Raw genomic sequence first — 14,281 nt, forward strand, 5'->3', positions numbered from 1 at the left:
CACTTAGAGCCAGGTGTGAGAAATCCTTAGAAAAACAGTTGGATTTGTATTTAGCATTTATGGAGCTGGAAAAGACATATGATAGGGTTGATAGGGATGCTTTTTGGAAGGTCTTACGAATATGTGGTGTAAGAGGAAAGCTGCAAGAAACTGAGAAGTTATTATCAAGGGTGTAAGGCTATTTTGCTGGTAGTAAGAGAGGTAAGTGAATGGTCCCAAGTGGAGGTTGGTCTGCGGCAGTGGTGTGTGACATCACTATGATTGTTAAATTTGTTTGTAGATGTAGGATGTAAGGCATGTGTACGTGTAGGAAGAGAGGAAAGTGATTGGTTCTCAGTGAATGTAGGTTTGCTGGCAGGGATGTGTGATGTCTCCATGGTTGTTTAATTTGTTTATGGATGGGGTTGTTAGGGAGGTGAATGCAAGAGTTTTGGAAAGAGGGGCAAGTATGAAGTCTGTTGGGGATGAGAGAGCTTAGGAAGTGAGTCAGTTGTTGTTCGCTGATGATACAGCGCTGGTGGCTGATTCATGTGAGAAACTGCAGAAGCTGGTGACTGAGTTTGGTAAAGTGTGTGAAAGAAGAAAGTTAAGAGTAAATGTGAATAAGAGCAAGGTTATTAGGTACAGTAGGGTTGAGGGTCAAGTCAATTGGGAGGTGAGTTTGAATGGAGAAAAACTGGAGGAAGTGAAGTGTTTTAGGTATCTGGGAGTGGATCTGGCAGCGGATGGAACCATGGAAGCGGCAGTGGATCATAGGGTGGGGGAGGGGGTGAAAATTCTGGGAGCCTTGAAGAATGTGTGGAAGTCGAGAACATTATCTCGGAAAGCAAAAATGGGTATGTTTGAAGGAATAGTGGTTCCAACAATGTTGTATGGTTGCGAGGCGTGGGCTATGGATAGAGTGGTGCGCAGGAGGATGGATGTGCTGGAAATGAGACGTTTGAGGACAATGTGTGGTGTGAGGTGGTTTGATCGAGTAAGTAACGTAAGGGTAAGAGAGATGTGTGGAAATAAAAAGAGTGTGGTTGAGAGAGCAGAAGAGGGTGTTTTGAAATGGTTTGGGCACATGGAGAGAATGAGTGAGGAAAGATTGACCAAGAGGATATATGTGTCGGAGGTGGAGGGAACGAGGAGAAGAGGGAGACCAAATTGGAGGTGGAAAGATGGAGTGAAGAAGATTTTGTGTGATCGGGGCCTGAACATGCAGGAGGGTGAAAGGAGGGCAAGGAATAGAGTGAATTGGATCGATGTGGTATACCGGGGTTGACGTGCTGTCGGTGGATTGAATCAGGGCATGTGAAGCGTCTGGGGTAAACCATGGAAAGCTGTGTAGGTATGTATATTTGCGTGTGTGGACGTATGTATATACATGTGTATGGGGGTGGGTTGGGCCATTTCTTTCGTCTGTTTCCTTGCGCTACCTCGCAAACGCTGGAGACAGCGACAAAGCAAAAAAAAAAAAAAAAAAGATGGGGTGGTGAGGGAGGTAAATGTGAGAGTGTTAGAGAGAGGGGTGAGTGTGCAATCTATGAGATAAGAGAGGGCCTGGGAAGTGAGTCAAATGTTATTTGTTGATGATACAGCACTGGTGGCAGATTCCAGTGAGGAACTGCCAAAGTTGGTTTCTGAGTTTGGAAGAATGTATGAAAGGAGAAAATTCAGAGTGAATGTGAATAAAAGCTAGATTTTGAGGTTCAGCAGGTTAAGGTTAGTAGGGATGTGAGTTTGAATGGAGAAAAATTGGAGTTAGTGAAGTGTTTTAGATATCCAGGAGTGGACTTGGCAGCAAATGGAACCATGGAATTGGAAGTGAGTCATAGGGTAGGGGAGGGGTCGAAGGTTCTAGGAGTGCTAAAGAATATGTGAGAGAACATTATCTGGGAGGGTAAAAATGGGTATGTTTGAAGGAATCGTAGTCCCAAGAGTGTTATATGGATGCAAGGCATGGGCTATAGATAAGGTTGTGCAGAGGAGGGAGATGTGTTTGAAATGAAATGTTTAGGGACAATATGTGGTGTGAGGTGGTTTGATCGATTAAGTAATAGAAGGGTGAGAGAGATGCCTGGTAATAAAAAGAGTGTGGTTGAGAGCAAAAGAGGGTGTGCTGAAATAGTTTGGACATATGGAGAGAATGAGTGGGGAAAGGTTGATGAAGAGATAATATGTGTCAGAAGTGGCTCAGGAAATGGAATATAGGATGCTCTCAGTTGGCAGAGAAAGGAGAGATGGTATGAGGAAGATCTGATGGTATTGCTGATATGACTCATTCAGTGCAAGCTGTCGTCTACAGTAACATTGAGAAATTTGAAATTTTTGATTACCCAAAGGATGTCAGGACTTGAATGATGTCAAGGGGCAGGATCCTCTTTGCAACAAGGTTAATGTGAATCATCACAGTCTTAGAGTGATTGATGGTGATGTTAGCAGTGGTCCATTCCTGAAAGCTGTTGATGATATGCTGGAGGGCTTTGAAGTCAGGAAGGTTGTTGCTATTGATAATGATTAGTGATGCTAAAGGTAGATTCACTTATGTACTTCCATCAGGGCATCATTGATAAGGATGAGGAAGCAGGACATTGCACTTGAGGGGTAGTAAGGTGGGATGAGCTCCGTCCAAAAGCATTTGGCGTGGTGTTCCCTGGTCAAGAAGACATCCAGCCATGAGAGAAGGCACATGTGGTCACAGTGGTCAAGTGCTAGGATGGAGGGAATGTGCTGGTTGGAATCCCTCACTCACCATCCCCTCCTTTTGATCACTCTGCAAGTCACATAGATAACCTCTTCATTTTTCTCTTTATATTTCTCATCAGGTGATGTATCTAATGATAAGTATTCCAGCTCTTCACTTGGGTCATCTGACATACTCAAAGTTTCCATGAGATCAGTGTCTGCTTCTTATGCAAGAGTTTAAGGGACATGTATCATCCATGATGATTGCAGGAGGACTGAGGAGCATGAAATTTTCCCATGTGCTACTGAGCAACAGTAGTGAAATATAGAGACCATTAATGTTACCATAGATTTGCTGGAATTCAAGTAGTTGTGGCAAAAGTTGACTATAACCTGATAGTGGCTACTTTTCCCATTAAGATCATCATATGATGATGGCCACCATTTAAGGGTAATAGTATGAAATGAATGAGATTTAGAAAGATGTACAACTAGATACTGTATTACATCTTTGCATTTTTGAACTTATCTAGGCCACTCCTTCCTCAGCTTGAAATGCAACACAAGTCAGAATTAGAGAGGGAAATATATTCAGTCAGAGAAAATGACCATTAGAGTATGTAGAAGAAGGAAGTTGAATTATGTATAACAAAATAATTGGCATAAAAGTGGATTGGGCTAGAGGTTGATGGTTAGTTTGTTGTTTAGGCTTTAGGCCTATCAGTTTTCAAGATCAGTAAGGTTGTCAGTGTCAAGCTACTACATCATCCAACCAAAAGATCATTTAATTCCTCCATTAGACATTAAAGATAAGTCTAAGACCACATGCTCTCTCATTATGCATGTAGTCTATGTAGAGGTTGAAGAGAGATTATTCATGGAGAGAAGAAGGAAGGTAGGTGATAAGACAGAACCCAGAGAAACACCATTGTTGATAGGATGTCTTATGGAGTAAGCATATGATAAGTGTTTAACTTTTGTCTTACCTAGATCAAATATAATATTTTGAATGTTGCTTTTTGGTATTAGACACTGGCAGATGTTTATGTGATTGTTAACTTAAATTCTTTGGAAAGATCTTGTGTTTCAGTTTCCTTAAAATTTTGGAATCGATGCACAAGGAGTGATAGATGGCTAGATTTGGAAATCCCTTGAAAGGTACCCACATCTTTTCAGTGAGGACATGGTGACAATTGATGGTGATGTAATGTGGATGGGTAGTGGCAGCAGAAAGACTGGTTATCTTCTCTTCAACTATACCAGCTTGGATGAGCCCCCCAAAGACCCCACTGCTAGCAAATACACAATGACATTTAAGTTTTCTCAGGTAAAATCTTAAAGTTCTTCAGATGTTTTCCTTTGCTTTTCGTTGATTTATCAGTGTCTGTAAGTTTTCTTTCCCCGCTAATTCCATAATTAACCACTTATGTCCCTCAATTATCCTTTCCAACCCTCAAATTTCATGTTTTTCATGCTGTTTACAATTTAATCTTACAGTTTTAAAGGTATTCATATAACAATGAAAAAAGAAAATCTTTTCAGAATTATTTTTCATCTATTGTAATGATAAAAGATTTTTCATGTGCTTGCACACAGTGCACTAAGTAATGCAAGAGTAAGGCCTGAGTGTCAGGTGAGTCACCACTGCACGTTTTAACATTTATCTATTTATTTTTTATTATACTTTGATGCTGTCTTCCGCGTTAGTGAGGTAGCGCAAGGAAACAGACGAAAGAATGGCCCAACCTACCCACATACACATGTTTGTACATAAACGCCCACATACGCACATATACACACCTATACATTTCAACGTATACATACATATACATATATACACATGTACATATTCATACATGCTGCCTTCATCCATTCCCGCCACCACCCCGCCACACATGAAATGACACCCCCCTCCCCTCCACGTGTGTGCAAGGTAGTGCTAGGAAAAAACAACAAAGGCCACATTTGCTCACACTCAGTCTCTAGCTGTCATGTGTAATGCACTTGAAACCACAGCTCCCTTTCCACATCCAGGCCCCACAAAACTTTCCATGGTTTATCCCAGACGCTTCACATGCTCTGGTTCAATCCATTGACAGCACCTCGACCCCAGTATACCACATCATTCCAGTTCACTCTATTCCTTGCACACCTTTCACCCTCCTGTATGTTTAGGCCCCTGTTGCTCAAAACATTTTTCACTCCATCCTACCAACTCCAATTTGGTCTCCCACTTCTCCTTGTTCCCTCCACGTCTGACACATATATCCTCTTTATCAATCTTTCCTCACTCATTCTCTCCATGTGACCAAACCACTTCAATACACCCTCTTCTGCTCTCTCAACCACACTCTTTTTATTTCCACACATTTCTCTTACCCTTTCATTACTTACTCGATCAAACCACCTCACACCACATATTGTCTTGAAACATCTTATTTCCAACACATCCACCTTCCTCCACACAACCCTATCTATCGCCCATGCCTCCCATGCCTCACAACCATGTAACATTGTTGGAACTACTATTCCTTTAAACATACCCATTTTTGCTCTCTGAGATAACGTTCTTACCTTCCACACATTCTTCAACGCTCCCAGAACCTTTGCCCCCTCCCCCACCCTGTGACTCACTTCCACTTCCATGGTTCCATCTGCTGCTAAATCCACTCCCAGATATCTAAAACACTTCACTTCCCTCAGTTTTTCTCCATTCAAACATGTATTTTATCTTAATTAAGATTACTCATTGTTATCATTATGTTATATCATGTTGGTTTTATCATACAGATAGGAGAGAAAGAATACTTCCCACGTATTCCCTGCGTGTCGTAGATAGATAGGGGATAGGGGAGAAAGAATACTTCCCATGTATTCCGTGAGTGTCGTAGATAGATAGGGGATGGGGAGAAAGAATACTTCCCACATATTTCTTGCATTTCGTAGAAGGTGACTAAAAGGGGAGGGAGCAGAGTGATGGAAATCCTCCCGTCATGTTTTTACTTTTACAAAAGAAGGAACAGAGAAGGGGGCCAAATGAGAATATTTCCTCGAAGGCTCGGTCCTCTATTCTTAATGCTACCTCGCTAATGCAGGAAATGGCAAATATGTATGAAAAAATCATATATGATGTATTTTTTCCGATAATCAATGTTATTCATTGATAATTTCTTTCAGAACAGCAAAATTTAAATAGTTTTTTCAATTACCAACTTTACCAGTCAAATGTTTTGTTGTTTAGGCCAGGCAGGTGCCTGTAATGCTGTTTTCACTTTTGCTAGAATACCTCCTTTTGTCTCATCTTGGTCAACTTTTGATACTGACATAGTCATTGACTGCTAAATCATTCTCCACATTATCAATAGACAGATCTTCATAGTCAGATAATCCAGGATCATCTACCAGTTCACATAAGTCTAGCAAAAGATGCCCATTTACCTTCATAGAAAGATGTACTCTCATTTGCATGGTTAGAGGATGCCTGACTGTGAGGAGAAATTATTGCATACTGCCACCTCAGCAACCAGCCAGTCTTGATGCACAGGCTTGAAATTGAGGTGAAAATATCACCGAATAAATATCCATCTAGAGTTGTTTTTCAGGTCATGTAGATATCTAAGTGAAGGTATTTAGGAGTTATGAATGAGTTGATCAAAATAAACACACACACTGAAAAGTTAGATGTTAGTATTGTCAGTAATACAAACCCCACTGGGGATATGTTAATGAGAAGCAAGCCTAAAGATATATTTATTTATTATACTTAATCACTGTTTCCCGCATCGGCGAGGTAGAACCAGAAAATAGATGAAGAATGGCCCATCCGCTCTTATTCATATATATATCCATAAACGCTCATACCCACACATATACATAAATATACATATCAACATGTTCCTATGAGTCCACGGGAAAATGAAACACGAAAAGTTCCCAATTGCACTTTTGTGTAATAATCACATCATCAGGGGAGACGCAAGAGAGAAATAAGTCAGTTGATGTACATTGAAGAGACGAAGCTATGATGCCATTTGGTAAACGTGGACTCGTAGGAATATCTTGATCACGCGCAAAATTGTGATCCTTTCCAATATCAACATATACATACATATACTCAGACATAAACATGTATACACATGTACATATTCATACTTGCTTGCCTTCATCCATTCCTGGCACTACCCCACCCCACAGGAAACAGCTTCGCTAATCCCGCTTGAGCAAGGTAACGCCAAGGAAACACAAAAAAAGGCCACATTCGCTCACACTCAGTCTCTAGCTGTCATGGGTAATGCACCAAAACCTCAGGTCCCTATCCACATCCAGGCCCCACAGACCTTTCCATTGTTTACCCCAGACGTTTCACATGTCCTTGTTCAGTCCATTGACAGCATGTCGACTCCGTTATACCACATCGTTCCAGAGAATGTTGGGGAGAAGAGAGTGTGAGAGTCAGTGAGCTTCGAAAGGAGACTTGTGTGAAGAAGTACCTTGAGAGATTGAGTGTTGAATGGCAAAAGGTGCGAGCAAATGACTTGAAGGGAGTGGGTGAGGAATGGGATGTATTTGGGGAAGCAGTGATGGCTTGCACAAAAGAAGCATGTGGCATGAGAAAGTTGGGAGGTGGGTAGATTAAAAAGGGTAGTGAGTGATTGGATGAACAAATAAGGTTGTCAGTGAAAGAGACGAGAGGCATTTGGACGATACTTGCAGGGAAATAGTGCAAATGACTGGGAGATATATAAAAGAAAGTGGCAGGAGGTCAAGAGAAAGATTTAAGGGTTGAAAAAGAGGGCAAATGAGAGTTGGGGTGAGAGAGTAACATTAGATTATAGGGAGAATAAAAAGATGTTTTGGAAGGAGGTAAATAATGTGCATAAGACAAAAGAACAAATGGGAACATCAGTGAAGGGGCATGTGGGGAAGTAATAACAGGTAGTGATAAATTGAGAAGATGGAAGTGAGTACTTCGAAGGTTTGTTGAATATGTTTGATGGTAATATCAAACATATGGTGTTTTGGTCAGGGTGGTGTGCGAAATGAGAGGGTCAGGGAGAATGGTTTGGTAAACAGAGAAGAGGTAGTGAAAGTTTTGCAGAAGATGAAGTCTGGCAAGGCAGTGGGTTTGGATGGTATTGCAGTAGAATTTATTAAAAAAGGGGATGACTTTGTTGTTGATTGGTTGGTAAGGATATTCAGTATGTGTATGGACCGCTGTGAAGTGCTGAGGATTGGTGGAATGCATGCATGGTGCCATTGTACAAAGGGAAAAGGGATAAAGGTGAGTGTTCAAACTACAGAAGCATAAGTTTGTTGAGTATTCCTGGGAAATTATATCGGAGGTATTGATTGAGAGAGTGAAGGCATGTACAGAGCACCAGACTGGGGAAGAGGAGTGTGGTTTTGGAAGTGGCTGAGGATGTGTGGATCAGGCATTTGCTTTGAAGAATGTATGTGAGAAATACTTAGAATAACAGATGGATTTGCATGTAGCATTTATGGATCTGGAGATGGCATATGACATGGTCGATTGAGATTCTTTGTGGAAGATTTTAAGAGTATATGGTGTGGGAGGTAAGTTGTTAGAAGCAGTGAGAAGTTTAACTAAGGATGTAAGGCACGTGTACAAGTAGGAATAGAGGAGAGTGATTGGTACTCAGTGAATATTGGTTTGTGGCAGGAGTGTGATGTCCCCATGGTTGTTTGATTTGTTTATGGATGGGGTGGTTAGGGAGGCAAATGCAAGAAGTTTGGAGAGAGGGGTGAGTTTGTTGTCTGTTGGGGATGATAGGGCTTGGGAAATGAGTCAGTTGTTGTTTGCCGATGGTACAGCTCTAGTGGCTGATTTGTATGAGAAACTGCAGAGGTTGTTGACCAAGTTTGAAATGTGTGTAAAAGGTGAAAGTTGAAAGTAAATGTGAATAAGAGCAAGATGATTAGGTTCAGTAGGGTTGAGGGACAAGTTAATTGGGATGTAAGTTTGAATGGAGAAAAACTGGAGGAAGTGAAATGTTTTAGATGTTTGTGTCTGTTAGTGGACTTAGCAGCAGATGGAACCATGGAAGCGAAAGTGAGTCAGGTTTGAGAAGGGCGAAGGTTCTTGGAGCAATGAAGAATGTGTAGAAGGAGAGATGGTCATCTTGGAGAGCAAAAATGGATATTTTTGAAAGAATAGTTGTTCCAACAATGTTGTATGGTTGCGAGGCATGGCCTATAGATAATGTTTTATGAAGGAGGGTGGATGTGTTGGAAATGAGATGTCTGAGGACAGTATGTGGTGTGAGGTGGTTTGATTAAGTGAGTGATGAAAGGGTGAGAGAGATGTGTTGAAATATAAAGAGTGTGGTTGAGAGAGCAGAAAAGGGTGTTGAAATGGTTTGGACATATGGAGAGAAGGAATGAGGAAAGATTGACAAAGAGGATACATGTGTCAGAGTGGAGGGAACAAGGTGAAGCGGGAGACCAAATTGGAGGTGGAAGGATGGAGTGAAAAAGATTTTGAGCGATTGGGGCCTGAACATACAGGAGGGTGAGAGGCGTGCAAGGAATAGAGTGAATTGGAACGATATGGTATACCAGGGTCGATGTGCTGTCAGTGGATTGAACCAGGACATGTGAAGTGTCTGAGGTAAACCATGGAATGTTTTGTGGGACCTGGATGTGGATAGGGAGCTGTGGTTTCAGTGCATTAAATCTGAATCTCTTATTTTTGTTTCTTTCTTTACCATTCCTTTCTGTTTCCTTGCCTTTCATCAATTTATCCTTAGTTTTCTGTCCCTAGGGATTTTCCATTTGCACTTGTTTTTCTTTTTCTTTGGTATCTGTTCTCGGTTTATTTTGCCTAACCTCTTGCAGTATATTTTTGTATTAGTCATCAGATCATTGTTTCTGATGACGTCATTATACTTTATGCTTATAATTTTAGTAATCTTCTCCCAATCAGATTTGCCATGGTGAAAATTCACAGCACCCACTCCATTCATATCTTGCCTTGTTGCTGTATCATGCTCACAATCATACATTTCCATTTCATATGTTGTAGTGATTTCTGGGATATAATTTGGTAGATTTGAATTATTACCTCTGAATCTTTAAACATTTCTATGGGACTTGTAGAAATAGGATCTTCCTCATGTCAGTCTGTGATTTACCTGCGCAAGCTGATTGAATCACATGAATAAGTTATTCTTTGGAGCTGTTCTCTGCTCATCTACTGAGCCTTTATTTCTTCCTTTATAATTGTATCTGCATCCATAATCTATTCTTTTCTGCTATTCAGTATGATGGAAGTTAAGTCACCAGTCCATATTATTATCAAATCAGGTTTTTCTAAACCCTTTAAAGTGTTTTCAACTTTTATTAGAATTATTCTGAAGTCATTTAGTTTTGTTATTGGTGCTGTGTATAACAATAGATTTTTTTTTATGTATAGCTGAGATTATTGTTAGTTCACATTTATTGAAACTCATCTTTGTTATCAGTTTTCCCTCTTTCCTATTATGAGGAAGCCTGCAACAACCCACCAGAAAGACAGAAAATCTAAAGGTCCTAACCCCACTTTTTTGCAGAGAATATTGGAAAAAATCTCTCATGTTTGCAGCACACTGACTCAGAGAGATGTTTTTCATATTTCAAAACGTACATTGCTTAGAAACTGTGTAGCAAAATCAGATTTGAAATTTATTTTTTTATTGAAAATGATTGTTGAGAGTTAATTTTTTTATCTTTCTCATTTTAGTCAGATTCAAAGTTGATCCGCATGCTAATGGAGGCACATGGGTTTGTAGAAGTGGACAGCAATAGCTCTTTTTTCAACCTGTATTGGGGAAATGCCCACTTCAACCCCAATGAGATTCGCCAGCTTCAAGATTGGCAGAAAGTCAATCATTTTCCAAGGCAAGAAATTTTTTTTTCCCCCATATAAATTCTGTTGACTTTCAGCTGAAACTGTCTTTTTTGTAAATACTGCATTTCATTTCTTAATGCTTAATGCTTAATGTTCAGGACATTATGTTTCATATGAAAGTTTCTGCTTAGAATCTGTGCAGAACAACTTGGAAATTTTTAATTTCATTCTGTGCTTTGACATATCATTGAAAACTTTAATAATACAAGCTTGTGCATAGGAGTTCTCTTTGCTGTTTAGCTTATAAAAGATGGGGTTAACTTAGGAATGAAGAAAAGGAAGAGATTTATATAATTATGAATGTTGAAGCTAGAATGAGAGTGGTGGTGTGTATTCCACTGTCTTTCCTCCCCTCTGCCTGCCTCCTTGGCACGCGCCTTCCCACCTCCTGCCACCTCCACCACCAGCCCACTTGCTCATAAAGTTTTCTTTTTATTCTCATTCATTCTGTTGTCTGATAACTTTTTGTGATATAGATTTATCTTTTTTTTTTTTTTCATACTTGATTGCTGTTTCCCGTGATAGGGAGGTAGTGCCAGGAAACACAATGAATGGTCCATCCACTCATATTCACACACACACACACACACACACACACACACACACACACACACACACACACACATACATACCTATACATTTCAATGTATACATACATATACAAAGACATATATATACACATGTACATACTTATACTTGTTGCCCTCAGCCATTTCTGTCACCACCTCGCCACACATGAAATGGCACCCCCCTCCCCCCCACATGTGCATGAGGTAGCGCTAGGAAAAGACAACAAAGGCCACATTTGTTCACACTCAGTTTCTAGCTGTCATTTGTAATGCACCAAAACCAAAGCTCCCTTTCCACATCTAGGCCCCACAAGACTTTCCATGGTTTACCCCAGACACTTCACATACCCTGGTTCAATCCATTGACAGCACGTCGACCCTGGCATACCACATCATTCCAGTTCACTCTATTCCTTGCACGCCTTTCACCCTCCTGCATGTTCAGGCCCCGGTAACTCAAAATCTTCTTCACTCCATCCTTCCACTTCCAATTTGGTCTCCCACTTCTCGTTCCCTCAACCTCTGACACATATATCCTCTTTGTCAATCTTTTGTCATTCATGCTCTCCATGTGACCAAAACATTTCAAAACACCCTCTTCTGCTCTCTCAACCACACTTTTTATTACCACACATCTCTGTTACCCTTTAATTACTTACTCGATCAAACCACCTCACACCACATAATGTCCTCAAACATTTCATTTCTAACACATACACCTTCCTCTGCACAACTCTGTCTATAGCCCATGCCTCACAACCATATAAGTTGCTAGAAGTAGTGAATAGTTTTTATCAAGGATGTAAGGCATGTGTATAAGAGCAAGGTTATTAGGTTCAGTAGGGTTGAGGGACAAGTCAATTGGGAGGTAAGCTTGAATGGAGAAAAACTTGAAGAATTGAAGTGTTTTAGATATCTGGGAGTGTTTTTGGCAGCGGATGGAACCATGGAAGTGGAAGTGAGTCACAGGGTGGGGGAGGGGGCGAAAGTTCTGGGAGTGTTGAAGACTGTGTGGAAGGCGAGAACGTTATCTCGGAGAGCAAAAATGGGTATGTTTGAAGGAATGGTGGTTCCAACAATGTTATATGGTTGCAAGGCATGGGCTATAGGTAGGGTTGTGCGGAGGAGGATGGATGTGTTGGAAATGAGATGTTTGAGGACAATATGTGGTGTGAGGTTGTTTGATCGAGTAAGTGATGAAAGGGTAAGAGAGATGTGTGGTAATAAAAAGAGTGTGGTTGAGATAGTAGAAGAGGATATATTGAAATGGTTTGGTCACATGGAGAGAATGAGTGAGGAAAGATTGACAAAGAGGATATATGTGTCAGAGGTGGAGGGAACAAGGAGAAGTGGGAGACCAAATTGGAGGTGGAAAGATGGAGTGAAAAAGATTTTGAGCAATCGGGGTATGAACATACAGGAGGGTGAAAGGCATGCAAGGAATAGTGAATTGGAATGATGTGGTGTACCGGGGTCGACGTGCTGTCAGTGGATTAGAATGGGGCATGTAAAGCATCCAAGGTAAACCATGGAAAGTTTTGTGGGGCCTGGATGTGGAAAGGGAGCTGTGGTTTTGGTGCATTACACATGACAGCTAGAGACTGAGTGTGAACGAATGTGGCCTTTGTTGTCTTTTTCTAGGGCTGCCTTGCGTGCACATGAGGGGAGGGGGTGTGTCATTTCATGTGTGGCAGGGTGGCGGCAGGAATGGATGAAGGTGGCATGTATGAATATGTCCATGTGTATATATGTATATGTCTGTGTATGTATATGTATGCATAAATTGAAATGTATAGGTATGTATATGTGCGTGTGTGGGCGTTTATGTATATACATGTGTATGTGGGTGGATTGGGCCATTCTTTTGTCTGTTTCCTTGTGCTACCTTAATAGCGCAGGAGACAGCATCAGAGTATGATAAAAAGAAATATATATATAAAAATGTAATGACATGGGAGAAATTATATTTTTTTGAAAAGTCCCATAGTGAGGATGTACAAAATATATTAGGCTGCTTTATACTGTGGTTTAATTCTATTACCATCTTTATTGCCCTTGTTTGGACCATCACTGATACCTCTTAGTGCTTCTTTAGATGCAGTAGTAAACTTGAGAAGCATATTTTTTATTTGGGTCTATTTAGGATATGAAAAGTTTGATAAATACCTTCTTATTCAAATACTTGAAGAAAGCTGTTCTAATATTTGTCAGCAGATAGTTTATCTCCCTAACTCTTCTCCTAATGTGGGAATCTGGTGACAGGTTTGGGGAGACCTTTAGTTTCAGTTCCTTCTCGCACACATATTTCCCTTTAGATAAGTAGATGATAACCATATTGAGGCCTTCTTTCACGTTGTCCCATCATCATCACATTTGTTTGGGTTGAATTTCATCCATCAGATATGAGACCAACTTTGGAGTCTGTTTAGGTCTACTTGTAAGTTAATAATATCCACCATGTTTTTTTTCTTTGACCTTTGCATCATCTGTTAATGTATTCTGGGAAGAGTTCATACTTCTATTTGTCATTTACTTAGATCAAGAAGAGTAATGATTGCAGAACAGAACCATGTAGCCCACTGATCACCTCAGCCAATTTCGAGAAGGCTCCTCTGACATGCATATGTTGTTCCCTTCCACTGAGATAATCTGTCCATTGAAGGAGTATCCTTCTTAATCCTGCCCTGTGATCTGCCATCATAATCATCCTCCTTGCAGTATAGTGTTACAGGCTTTCTAGCAGTCTAGATACAGTACAAACAATCCACCCAGGCTTTGGTTTTATTCAAGACAGAGTTTGCTTTTTTTTGTAGAAATCTAAGAGGTTTATTTCAAATGCCCTCCTTTCCCTGGAATTGTGCTGTCTCTCACTTTATTGATTTTTCCTATGTAGAATGTCATCTGCATCCCTTCTAATTACCTTTTCTAGAACCTTATAGACCACATTCATTACTGAGGCTGTTCTGTGTTTCCTAGTCTCCTGTCTTGTATATAAGTATGAAGTTCCCTTTTTTCTGCTCCATTGGCAATTTGCCTCTCTTCAGTGACACCTTGAACAGTGTTTCAAGAGGTTTAATTGGTGTAATTGTTCATATTTTTGACATATGATGAATTTCATCAGGACCATGAGCCTTGT

General features: G+C 40.5%; 1 protein-coding gene across 1 annotated transcript in view; it reads left to right on the forward strand.

Moving 5' to 3' along the window:
• LOC139761490 (tubulin polyglutamylase TTLL5-like) overlaps positions 1-14,281 on the forward strand; it is a 75,586-nt gene that overhangs the window by 26,184 nt on the left and 35,121 nt on the right. Inside the window, exons 3-4 of the mRNA XM_071685752.1 lie at positions 3,847-3,997; positions 10,409-10,566. Coding sequence (XP_071541853.1) covers positions 3,847-3,997; positions 10,409-10,566 — 309 coding nt within the window. The remainder of the gene's footprint in view (positions 1-3,846; positions 3,998-10,408; positions 10,567-14,281) is intronic.

Source organism: Panulirus ornatus, chromosome 40, assembly GCF_036320965.1.
Source record: "Panulirus ornatus isolate Po-2019 chromosome 40, ASM3632096v1, whole genome shotgun sequence".
Lineage (NCBI taxonomy): Eukaryota > Metazoa > Arthropoda > Malacostraca > Decapoda > Palinuridae > Panulirus > Panulirus ornatus.